At 42.0% G+C, this 13,218-nt stretch overlaps 1 protein-coding gene across 2 annotated transcripts in view; it reads left to right on the plus strand.

Annotated features, from left to right (window-relative positions):
* rims3 (regulating synaptic membrane exocytosis 3) overlaps positions 1–13,218 on the plus strand; it is a 35,856-nt gene that overhangs the window by 10,079 nt on the left and 12,559 nt on the right. For both annotated transcript variants that reach the window (XM_062410170.1, XM_062410171.1), the window contains exon 2: positions 937–1,269. In XM_062410170.1, coding sequence (XP_062266154.1) covers positions 1,005–1,269 — 265 coding nt within the window. In that variant the 5' untranslated portion in view covers positions 937–1,004. The remainder of the gene's footprint in view (positions 1–936; positions 1,270–13,218) is intronic.

Here is a 13,218-nt window from a genome sequence, read left to right on the forward strand (position 1 = left end):
CCAAACATGAATGGAAACTGTGGCAGCCTTCAATTGTCATAAAAACTCAAAAGGTGTTTAGTTGTCCAGTCTGGAGTACTGTAAAAAAACATGGCGGCCTCTATAGAGTGGCCTGTTTCCGATGTATATATAAAGTATTAAAATATAAAGGCCCCATTAGAGGGTAAAGCAAAGAACAATTCAAACAATTTAAATGAAACACATAGTGAAACAATTACTAGGATTATTTCAATAACATTTATGCCAAAGGATCCCTTTCACCTCAATCTTACTCTGTTGTGCTTGCTGGCTCATCATAACACTGTCATGTCTTCAGAGGCCTCCTCTGTGTCTGTCCGTTACGGATAACAAAGTTTATAAAGGTCGGGTGGGTGCACACAAACCCACACGCCTGTATTCTCCTGGGATTCAACCGTCCTAGTGATGATTAGAGCTGTAGAGTTTCTCATCTGTCAGTGTTAAGGTCAGACACAGCATAAGAATAAAAAAAAACACACGAGACAAAGACCAGCTGACAGGGTCACCCCTCAACAGCATGCCAGCGCTGACATTTGTGTGTGTGTGTGTGTGTGTGTGTGTTTGTGAGATGTTATTCTTAACTCACTTGAACACCCTGCTGCCATCTGCACTGTCCTCGCCTGCTGACCTTTATATTCTTTGTTTACTCACTTTGCAAAACTATTGGGGATCAGAAAGACTTGTCCGGGCTTTTCACTTGGTATTTGTCTTCTCGTGGTGTAGGAAGTCGTTTCTGCTGCCTCGGCAATAAGTGAGGGGATTTAATTAAAAACTCATTGTCCCTCAGCCCTGGGAAGCTGTTGCTGCAGCTGTAAGATATTATACAGTGTTTCATCAAGATGTTTTTTATGTGGCTTGTCCAGTCTGTTCTCCCACCCTCACCTGTACCGTCTTTTCTCTCTCGTCCTCTCTCCCCAGCCCCCGGTCTAACTGTCTGTCCCGACCTCCTCCCAGCACATCAGGCCCTCCAGTCCTACAGCGGGACCATGATGCTCAGCAGCTCCGTGGAGGTGCCCAGCCCTGGCGGGATGAGCGGCCTCGGCGGGCTGAGCGCAGCGGCCCGGAACGTGGTGCGCTCCTCTAGCATCTCGGGGGCCATGTACAACCTGGAGAAGAGTCCCGGCAGCGGAGGCCCTGACACCACGTCTTTGGCCGGTAACAAGAAGCGGCGCTCCAGTCTGGGCGCCAAGATGGTGGCCATCGTGGGGTTGTCGCAGTGGAGCAAGAGCACGCAGCAGCTCCACCAGCAAGGTCAGATAACAGTTTGAAAAGGCTTTGCTTGACGTTGACTCTGGAATATACTTTCCCTCTTTTCTTTTTTTATCAGTTGTATTTCAACTCTGAAATGTTCCCACTTTAATTTATTAGAGCCCGAGCACCGACTGTGGGAGGCCCTATTGAAATTGTAAGGATTATTATTATTAGTGACCACATCTCCTCACCTGAGTCACTGAGCCAGGGTCAGTGTACCTGGATTCCCCCAGGGAATGTGTGTCCTGTAGCCGAGGTCGATCGTTTCCGTACCGATGATGTTCACACTGAGCTACTTGTAAAAAGTGAATGTTTTAACGCTACATAAATTACGAAACCTCTTCAAGCAGCAAAGTTTGTTATGTAGGTTAAACCTCGGACAAATTTGGTGTCAAGAAGTTTCTATCAAGTCTTGATCAAGATGGAGATAAAAATTGACTCAAAGATCGATTTTTCGTCACACAGTGAGATCGTGGCGTGGCGTCAAAGTTTGATTACACGCCATCTAAACACGAGCTTCTGTATCTCAGGCATATTTGGTCCAATCGAGTCCAAACTAGACATGTAAGACAAGAGTCGCGACCTGATGACATCTACACAGAAATCATGACTTACAATCTAAGCGCCACCTGCTGGCTACAGGAAGTGACATTGATGAACTGCTCCTGGCTGCTTTACAATATACAGCCCAAAATAGCTCAGTCAAGTCATTGGACCATGGTCAGATTTGTGACATTTCCTCAAACCGTGTAAACATTGAGATGCGGAGAAGGTTCATCCTTCGCCAGAGGACACGATGTTGTCATAACTCCAGTGTGCATAGTCCTATCACCCCCAAACTGCTGTCTCATGATCAGAGTCCAAGCCTGAACAGCCTTACGTGTCAATATTTCCTCAGTGTCATAGCGCCACCTACTGATTTGCCATGACACAGGAAGTACTTTGTAAATCGAGTCTGCATTATCCAACTGGCTCCGTACTACTGACCTATGATCACAATCCTGACCTGAACAGGTCCATATATTAATATTTTATTTACTTTTCTTTCCTTTTTTTTGGTTGGATGTCAACTCTGAAATTGATCTTCTCTTCTCTCTTTATTACTTCTGTCTCACACCCTGTGTAGTCCATGGTGACTTTTTTAACTCGCTTTTGTCCAATCATCTAAGGGTTTTTAATGGTTTTAGATTTCAAGTTGCAAATCACATTTTAATCCAAAAATACACCTTTTAAAACTATAAAATACTTTCCTGCTGCTGTTGATTCTTGATACAGATACAGAAACAGAGGAGTGATTATTTTAGTGTATGAATAATAACATTAGCATTATCCACTCCACCAAAGGGTTTTTTGCTGGTGTGCTCTCACAGTTATAACACCTGTATTCAACAAGCTCTCTGTGGCTCTATCTCTTTTTCAAGAGGTTGCTACACTGCTGTATTCATCATTCTGTGTTGAGCCCTAAAGTGGGATTGTTACAGTGGCAGCAGCAGCAGCAGCAGCCAGTGTGCGTTGGAGCTGTATGTCAACGATAGGGTCACTCAGTTCCAAGATGTCATCTGTGGGGTATAATTACAGACACTGCAGCTACAACAGAATGGGCTTCTCACTCTGCACCTCAGCGGCAAACCAAAAACACCTCAGTGCTACAGAGGGAGAAACAGGACAGCCACAAAGGCTTGGTAAAGGCTGAGGGGCAGGGGGTGTGACTTATTTCAATGCACTTAAATATCTTAACAAACTCGTCGTTCGTCTCTCAACATCCTCTCGACCACTCCGTACGAGCACCGCAAACGTCTTCCCGCTCGCCTGCTCCCTTTGCGGTCGTACTGTTACAGGTGATTATTAATTCTGTGAAAACCTTTAACAAGATGCGTTGATTTTGCGCAGGGAGCTGGGTCCCGTTTTTTTATGTTTTTTTAATTCAAGACTGCTGCCATGTAGGAACGGCTGACGGAGTTTTATGACATTAACTCAGTATTCAATTAAGTTGAGTTGTGGAACTGTAGAATGTGTATTTAAAGAAGTGTTAGCTAAAGAGCACTGAAATGAAAGATGGGTTTATTCGTTTTATTCTGATTAGGAGGATATATTTCAATATTGAGCAGAATTGAAATGAATGATGCATTTTTCAAATACGTATTTTAATGTTTATAGTATGAATATAATAGAGCGTGTTACTCTTTTTATCTTCCAAAAATCTTCCAAAGTTTAAAATAACAATATTTACTTTTTGTTGATTTATATTATATTAAACAGAATTTCTTTAGTTTTTGGACTGTGACCTGATATAAATCAATCAAGAAATGAATCTGAAATTATTTGAATCAAGTTGAATATTCCAAAAAGGAAAAATAAATAAGCTGTCCCAAATCCTTAATAATTATCCTGTATCATTACCTGTTTTTGCCATCCACCAGTTTGAGATAGCTGTTGCTTCACTACACACACACACACACACACACACACACACACACACACACACACACACACACACACACACACACACACACACACACACACACACACACATACACACGCACAAAGCCTGGCGCACTCAGGCACAGCTGACACTTGTCTGACGCAGGCTGAGCTGAGCTGTCGATCTATTTTCACCACGGGGCTTTCATGTCTCTGTGTTTGTGGTGATGAGGAGAGCACAATGGAGGGGAAAGGGTGGATGAGGAAGCTGGGAGGCACTGAGGAGGAGAAGAAGAAGAAGGGGAGACGAGGGGTGTGTCTAAATTTAGATGTTCTCAGCTGTCAGAGGAACACATCGCGCTTGGAACAAAATCGCCGAATCATGCACCACTCCTTGTTCCTCCATCTACACTGCATCTCTCCTCACTATAGAGCAGTTTCACCTCTGCTCCTCCACCATGATAGCTTCCTTAGTTTTCATGATGCAAACCTCCTTCTGACAAACTGAGCTTGAGTATTAAACACAGCAGAGCGTGCTTGGTACTGACCCTCTCATATTTATTAGTTCTGCTCCCTTCATTTAATACTTTGAGCTCATTTTGACGTGTTAAGCTACTGCTGCAAAGCACAGATGCAGCATTTTTACTTACATATATCACAAAGTTTGAAACAGAGTCTGAAGGACTGTGGACAGCTACTGCAGCATCAGCAAGCATTTGACCAGCGAGGAAGATTTACAGATATTAAATCTGCTCCAAGTCTCACTATTGGCAGATATCATGAGTATCTGAACAAGTTGGATCAGTGCCTCCCTAAACAAGAGAGTGTGAGGTAGACCCAGACAGTCAGTATCTCAATTGATTTAAACTGCACACACTTCTTTTACCTACAATTTAGAGCCTGACCAATTTATCGGTGACCGCTGATAGTGAAACAAGCCTTTCACACACACATCATATACTCTATTTTGGAAAAGAAGTATAGTATCCTTTTTCTTTATTTAGACTCTATATATTTGGTTCTTATAGTCATTACCTCTGCCAAGGAGGTTATGTTTTCATCTGCGTTGGTCTGCAGGATCTCGCAAAAACTACTGGACAGATTACCAGCTTGTTGGAAGGATGCAGTATGGGTCGGAGAAGAAATTTGTGTGGATCTGATTCACTGTAGATCTAGGAATCTTTTTTCACTTTAACATTGTGAGGGTGTTTTTATTTTACATTTCTGTTGATTTATCAGAGAGTAAATTATTGAGCTTGATGAAAATAATTGGACATGTTTAAGGGACTAATTTCATGATGGTGTGCAGTTTAGAGCAGATCCAAATAAAAAACTGAATCTAGTGAATGTAGATGTGGATTTGTAAGGGAACTGTTGGGCTCTACTGAGTGCCATTCTGTAGTTTCAAATAAAGTTTATGGTTAAATATATATATATATATATGTATATATTTATAAATCAATTAGAATATATTTTCCGATGCAATATATCAGCTGATATATTGTTTTTGATATATATTACCACCTTATATTGGTATCGGCTCTAAAATCCATATCGTTCGGGCCTAACAAAAATCCATCCAGCATCTAGATTACTAGCGATTGGCCGTTATTCAAGTAATGTTTGGTTCCTCGGTTTCTGGAGACAAGCAAAAGACAAAACCAAATGAGGACACCCAAATCTGTTGTTTTACCCACCTCATAATGCACACCAGCTAGAGGCAAACAAATGGTAGCACATATGTACACAGGTGACCCAGGCTTAGACACTGAGGAAGAGAAGGTCACACCCAGAAAGACGAGCAGAGTGATGATAAAACAATCCCCCCCGCTCGGTCAGGTTCGATTAGGGTCCTCTCTATGTTCCTTCCTTAATGGCCCAATCTGGTCGGCCATCAGTCCTCCTTGTTCCGAGTGACACATGCATTGATTGGCTGATGGGGAGGGGTCAGCTCAGGTGCCGGCTCCCGTGCTTCACTCGGCTGGTCACCTAATGACCAGCAAAGCACAGGTTGGATTGGTCCCCAGAGAGCAGGGAATGTGTGAGAGAGGGGGGGTAATTTGGATGCAACAGGATGATAAAGGAATGGATATAAAAAAAGAATCATTGATAAACAAAGATTGGATCTTTTTTACTACTTTTAAGATAATATCCCAATGGCATCTTGGATTTCCCCCCCCCCACACCTTTAAAGGATATTTGAAATAGATAATGAATGGCTGGACGGAAGGACAAACTTAAAATAGTCCTTTATTTTTAAATTCAAGTCTTTTCTACCCCTAATTATGAAATTGAAGGGCAAGAACAAATGTGAATGATTGGAGAGTAATAGAAAGTGAATGAGCTCTGAGGTGACTGATGGAGACTGAAAGATGTAAAACAAAAAAAAAGATAAAGTGAGCGGAGACGATGGGAGGACATGTCTCCATCTCTGCATTAAAGCGCTATTTGGAGGAAATGTGTTTATAGTGTTGTTATTGTGTCAGGAGTCTGTTCTAGCCATGCTCCCCTTTGTGAATTAGATCTTGTCAATTTACAACTATCCGTAGAATCTGTCCCGGTGAGCTCTTGAGCAAGCAAGGTCATGTTTTTGTTGACGTGTCCAAGCAAGAATAGTTTGTTGTGATCAAAATAACATAATTTCTCCCCACATGAAAACCTTTTTCATCTAAGGCTCCTCATGAGGCTCATAACCTGGTTTCTGTCCAGTGCTCTTGCTTTTTTACATGAATCCCCATTAGGGTCAATTAGCTCACAGCTTGGTGCGATGAACACCCAAGGATTCACGATATTTGTGACGTAGATGGTATGAAGACAAACTAGTGCTTACTCAATTATCTACGTGTGTTGTTTAATAAAAGCTTGAGTGAGCCTTACTTCACCTAAGCTGCTTTCTGGCGTGCTATGAACTTCGGGACATTTTCCTGATATTTCCCAGAGGGGCTGGTTGTGAATAGATGCAGGATGAAAAGAGGTGCCATATGTGTAGAAGACGCAGGGGAAGATGTCAGCTTGGAGAGACAATGATATTTTATGGCTTAGGGTGATAGACACAGTGTCAATGTCCTGTCTTTGACATGCTCTTCCCACCTATAACCTGAAAGCTCAGGAGATTTCCTCATGGTTCTGAACATTGTCTGACTTGGACAATCTCCAGCTGCGTACTTCATATCTGAATTGTAAACTCTGGACAATGTCTTGACGCTAATTGCGGGATATTTTTAATTTTAAGTAAATGTGAGTGACTGATTCTTTGCCTAAAACAGAACAAGGACATGACTTGTCAACATTTTCAGACAACAGCTGATACCTCGGAGAGTGTTAATGCCATTTAATTATGGCCGCTGGTCTTTTCCCAAAAAATCTGTACATTTATGAACTCATAACTTTAAGATTTATTTATGATTACCTATTTTGTATCACATATTGTGACATCTGTAGCTCTGATACTTTATATAATGACTACTACAAACCCTAGAGAATAAGGATTTTTAAGTTATTTCCCTCGATGTCGATGTGCAGCACTTTAACAAAACTGGTTGTTATATAAGGTGTTCTTCCATTTTTAGACCCTTCTCTTTGATGAAGGCTATTTCCATTCATTCCTATAGACCCAATATATGATTTTCTAACATAATTCATCTCACTTTTCCCCCATGCGGTTCCATTCATAGCCCTGACGCCCACTGCCATTGTCTCATTATTTTTGGTTTTGTAACAGGCGAGTGTTGGGGATGGCATTTTGGCTTTGTCTGTGTTCTATTTATTACCTGCTATTATTAGTATCGGTGAGGAGAAAGCACACACACACACACACACACACACACACACACACACACACACACACACACGAGCAAGCGGTTTCCCAGAGGTTTAATGGGTGAGTCACTCCACGGCTGAACATGGTCTTATCTCCTGAGCAGGTTTATCCGTGAAGACAGAGCCATAGCAGAGCAGCTCCCGAAACACTGTCAGTGTGCACGGAGGGACGGCGTTGATGAAATACAGTGCACCAGGAGAGTTGGATTAAAGGGGACCAGGCGTTGTCTGTTTTGTTTTTCTTTTGTGTGATTTTATATATATGTGTATAGAGGCGATATAAATATACAAGATATTCTCGTTGTGTGTGTTCGGCTGGCGCACATTCACACTCAATCACCTCACTCTGTTCTGCTCCATTTAGCTCCCTCAACCCACTCAACACCCGTCCTCTTCTTTTCGCCACCTCGGTGTTTTCAATTCCTCGACACACTCTTTATTTAAATCTTCCTTCTGCCTGTTTATGTCTGTGGTGCTAAAGTGGTTCTGTGTAGATACCGCTGGAAGCACACCAGAGACACGAGAGAAGAACCAGATCCGGAGAGGGAAGAATGCCTGACACAAAGAAGAGGGCCAGTTTGCTTGTGAAATTGATTCCAGCTTTGTTCTGAGAATCGATAGCAGCCACATCTTTCTGCTCTACTATTGTCAGACAAATTATTCTGAATTGGCCGACGGTAACTTGAGCTCCTGCCCCGGAGTGCAGATACGTGAAGGGGGCTCTCAGTGTTGTGAGTAATGTTGGAGAAACCCATTTTCCATCCCTCCTTCTTTCAATAAAATCAACCAGGTTGCAGATTGAATTGCTATAAGAAGCTTTAACCACTCCAATACTGCGCTATGAATTTGGTTTTATTCTGTTGTTGTGCCAAAATGAGCAAATTCTGAAAATATTTGAGGTTTTTTTTTTTTCTGTAGAGGAAATTTGCACCTTCTTACAATAACCATGTCTATCTGTGCTTATAATTTATACTCTAGTCTTTACTTTGATTACAATGTTAAACAGTTATGAACATGATGATGAACTGCATTGGGTCACGTTGCGCTCGTAATCTGTTACATAAGTGCTACTTGCAGGTCATGGCAGGGTTTTCATGGTTAACAGACTGTCTCATACCAAATCGTGTCTCTGAGATTATGTCTCCTTTATTAAGTCAGACTGATAAACAGTCAACATTAACAGTGTAACTGAGTGAGTGAAAATGCGGATTTCAGTTTCTCTCCTGTCCTTGATCAGACTGATAAAGGAATAGTTCACTTAAAGTTGAAAATTCACTTGAGGAAACTTAGTAAATAGTGACTTCAGGAGAAAAAACATAACATGCCTCCATACTGCTTATGTGGTGTCATCCAAGTGTCTGGAAGCTCTGACACTCATATTCAACTCGAGACAAGGTCATTTACACCTTGTTCTTAGCCGTAGAGAGGGTCGTCCACTTAGCATAAGTTCGATCCCGGCACCTCCTTTACTGCTTTTCACGGCGTCTCTTGGCAAGATACTGAACCCTGAAGGAGCTGTGGTGACGGGGAATGAACGGTGTGTGATAGAGAAAGTTCTGAGAGAAGAAGGACTGTATGATAGTGTGAATGGGACTTTTGAGGGGTCAGTAATACTGGTAAAGCACAGTGTAAATACATTCCATCACATCCGTATTCTGGTATTTCAGTTCTTTTCTTGTTCAGTAGAGTATATTTCAGTGAAGCTACTATCAGTATGACTACGGATACCAAAGAGCAGTGTTGATTCTGGGTATCTTTGGCTGCTGACAGGCCAATGTTTACCCTGTTTAATCCGTTTGCCTGATAAACAGTGTACAGTACCTAAAAAAAAAAAAATGTTCTCCCCCGCATGGAGAGAGCTCTGCAGGACAGGCTGATGTGATGCAGAGGGCAGATACAGATAACATTTTCTGAGTGTCTGTTTCTGTCTCACAATATGTAAAAATTGCTGCCTTATCAACTCCAGACACAGGCCACCGCACCGACCCATACCCAATTCTCCAGATAAGCCCACGATTTTCAAACTGTTAATTTATACTATCATGCTTTATACTCGCAGTGAGAAACTCAACAACAATGTTTCCGTCCACTGCCTCTTCATGCGTTACAGACTGTGTGAAAGTGGACCTCAGAGCAGACCTGGCATTTTAGTGCTCACGGGTGTTTTCGAGGTGACTCACTCGTGCCCTACTTCTTGCAGCGTTTCTGAGTCACAGCTAGGAAACACACTTTAGGAATGTTGGCAGTGGTGTTTTGGAAAGCTTACGGCGATCGGATCCTTCGAGGGAAAACTCCACGTCCCGGAGAGAAAATCGTGCACATCGAGACAGCTCAGGGAAAAAAAGCTTGTGGACAAAATGAGCAGCAGTGGATAAAAATCATATGTCAACAGTTAAAGTGGCCTTTCATAATAATACCTACCTGGCAGGATGATTACACATGAAAGCTATATTTGCTATGACAACTCATGAAATCCTCCTTGTGTCTTTTGCTATTACAGGTGAGCCTGCTGCTCTGTTGTCTCCCCAGACTCACCTCCTGCTCCTTCGACTCATTTTCTTCTCGAGTCCCTGGCTCTCCTGACACATATAAACTGAAACAATACTCATTTGTCGAAGAGCCTTCCCCCCTTGGTGCTTTTAGAGGCCACCGAACACCAGCTCAGCCGATCTGCGATCACTTTCTCCTCCTCTCTCTGTCTTATCTCTTCCCTAGCCACACTCCCTCACTCGCTCTTTGTGTGTGTCCCCAGCCCACTGACATCTTAATTTCCCCTCTGCGTCTTCCCCTCCCTTCATCTCCATTTCTTTTACTCTCCCTTTCACTCAGAGCGTCTATCATGTTTTCTCAATCTCGCCCACTGACTTCTCCATGCTCGCTGCTGCTCTATTCTTAGCCAGGCAGACTGGAGAACCATTCAATCAATCTTTCTTTGTGCCTCTTTTGTGGAAAGTATGTATGTACATCAAGTAGAGCAAAGGCCTTATATCCAGTTGTTAAACACTGCCCTAATCAATCAAACCAATCGATCAATCAAATTTTATTTGTATAGCCCATATGAGCAAATCACAATTTGTCTCACAGGGCTTTACAAGCTGGGACATCCTCTGTCCTTAACCCTCAACAAGAGTAAGGAAAAACTCTATCTGAGCTTTTGTAGCATGCAGCACATCAGGGTTTTCACCAGCAGTGGTGTAATATAACTCATATGTGGTCGACCTGCTCCATTAAATTACCAGAATATGTGCTCATGCTTGAAAATGAGTAAGAGCACTTGTCGGCACCTCAGCACGAGTTAAACAGGCAGTAAATTGCAGCGTGTCATTGAGCTCAGAAGTGTGTGAGGTGACTCACAGCATTGTGTATGTGTATAAATGTCCGTGTCGACCTGTTATTAAGGTGTCATTACCACTACTCTCGACAAAGAGTGCTGTAAACACACACTTACACAGAATGTACAGAAGCCTGCTACTTACGTACCTTTCTGTGAACTGATCCGGTCCAGTCTACATCCAGGACATGGTCAAACCTTACACCCTAGCCAGTCCACTCCGCTCTGCATCGGCTAATCGGCTTGCTACTCCCTCGCTGTTTGCTGTCCTGGCTTCTAAATGGTGGAGCAAGCTCCCCATTCAAATCAGGACAGCATAAAGTCTGCACATCATCAGCTGCAGACTGAAGACACATCTCTTCCGACTGCACCTTGGTTAAAAAACAAAATATTTTATTTCACTTACATGTAGCACTTTGTAGTTTTGCTTTTTTTAACCCTCATGGTTGAGTCACTTATTGTAAGTCGCTAACGTTGAGTGTAAATTAGCCTTTAGTTTCTATTTGGTTTAGTGTTGATATTACCGCTAATACTATTTCAAATCAGAGGGCACACATCTTAAGATCATTTCCTTTCTGCTCAGTGTTTGTCTACTTGTCCGGGGATTTTTCTTCTTGACGAGGGGCGTAATTTCCTTATCACAAACTTGAATTGTTGAACTTATTATATTAACTGTTAAATGAGATCAGAAGGAAATAGAAATATTTCGTCCCACTGTCAGTTTCGTAATGTAATGACGAGATCTTGTACCAGATATTGTGCTGTTCTTCTCATCTCACTGGTTCTGTCAGTGGAAAATTATCTTCACTGCTTAATTTACAGTTTAGTGAAATTATAAAGATTTGTTAGTTCCGAGCCAACTGATGTCCTCTGCTCCTCTCATCTGCCGGTTGTGTCGTTGGGCCATCTCACATCATTTGGCCATCAGCTGCAGAGTTGAGCAATCGAGAGGAAATTACATCGTAATTAGATTATTCTTTTCCTCATTGTAATTAATTGTATCTAGACAGAACCCGTGTGGCAGATTAACTCCCTAACAGACATCCTGCTCTACCCGAAGCTTATGGATGCTAAGAAATCATTTCCTACGCAGCATCATACTGGGAAAGGCTAATCGCTTCAAACTGACCACTCCCTGCCTCATAACGGAGCAGTTCATGGAATCTTTGCACACACTGATAGAACATACATTAGTCATTCTGTCTTTGTGAGGACACTCATTTATATGATGCATTATCTAGCCCCTTGCTCCAACCTTAAATCCTCATAGTTAAATGGATGTGGCTTCTGGTGTAAAGTGCTTTGACTGGTTGCCCACACTGGAGAAGCGCTATATAAATATAGTCCATATAACATTTGCCATTTAGGTGTGTCTCATTGACTTCTTGTTACTTGCATTAACCTCAACCATTAATAACACTTGCCTAAACCCTTACTCTAAACTTAAACTTAATTTAACCTCACTCCAACTTTGTTGTCTTCAACTTAAAGGTAATGATTTACGTTATAGTTCCTTTTTTGTCCCTTTAAGGAAGGTCCCCACAATATGAGTAATACCTGCCCCCCCCCCCCCCCCCCCCCCACACACACACAGAGAGATTAGTGTTGTTGTAATCCCATGCATTCTAATTAAAGACAGTAACATTCCCGGCTACATTTAACTTTCCACCACATTTCTTTGTTTTTGCATGCTCTGTTAGAGTAAAGTACCTGTCTTTGAAAAGTGGACTGCTGACAGAGTCTCATAAATTGTTGATTTATGTTGAAAATTGTTATAGGAAGCAACACACACACACACACACACACACACACACACACACACACACACACACAAACGCACACACACACGCACACACAAAATGTTTGTTATCCAAACTGAAGGTTTTGTGCTCTACTCACTAAAACTTTTAGTTTCATTATTATAAATAGTTCTTCTCTTACTGTTGATCTCAGACTGCTTGACATTTAAGAAACTATGCACTCTGACCAGTATCAGAATAGCTCTGCCTGAAGACTGGAGACAGCCTGTACAGCCAGTATTAAAATCTGCGTACCAGCATCTCTCAGGCTTATTAACATTGTACAACTAGCAAAGAGTTATTGCGAGATAACCAGAGGACTTGCAGAAGAAATTTCAATAATTGCAGAACTTTTTGAAAAGAGACTTAACCGGTTTAAAAATAACCAAACCTGCTCTAACCTCGGTCAAAGCAGTGTGTGAAAGTAGAATGCCGTCACTCATAATAATAACTGAGAATTGTTGAGGGCCTTTTTATCTTCTGTTGTGTTACTTTGTACTTCTTGCATTGAATTGAAAATCCTAGCAAGTCTTTTTATGGGTACATGCATGTCTGTGTGTATTTGTGTATGTAGACTAT

Source organism: Platichthys flesus, chromosome 17 (genome assembly GCF_949316205.1).
Source record: "Platichthys flesus chromosome 17, fPlaFle2.1, whole genome shotgun sequence".
Classification (NCBI taxonomy): domain Eukaryota; kingdom Metazoa; phylum Chordata; class Actinopteri; order Pleuronectiformes; family Pleuronectidae; genus Platichthys; species Platichthys flesus.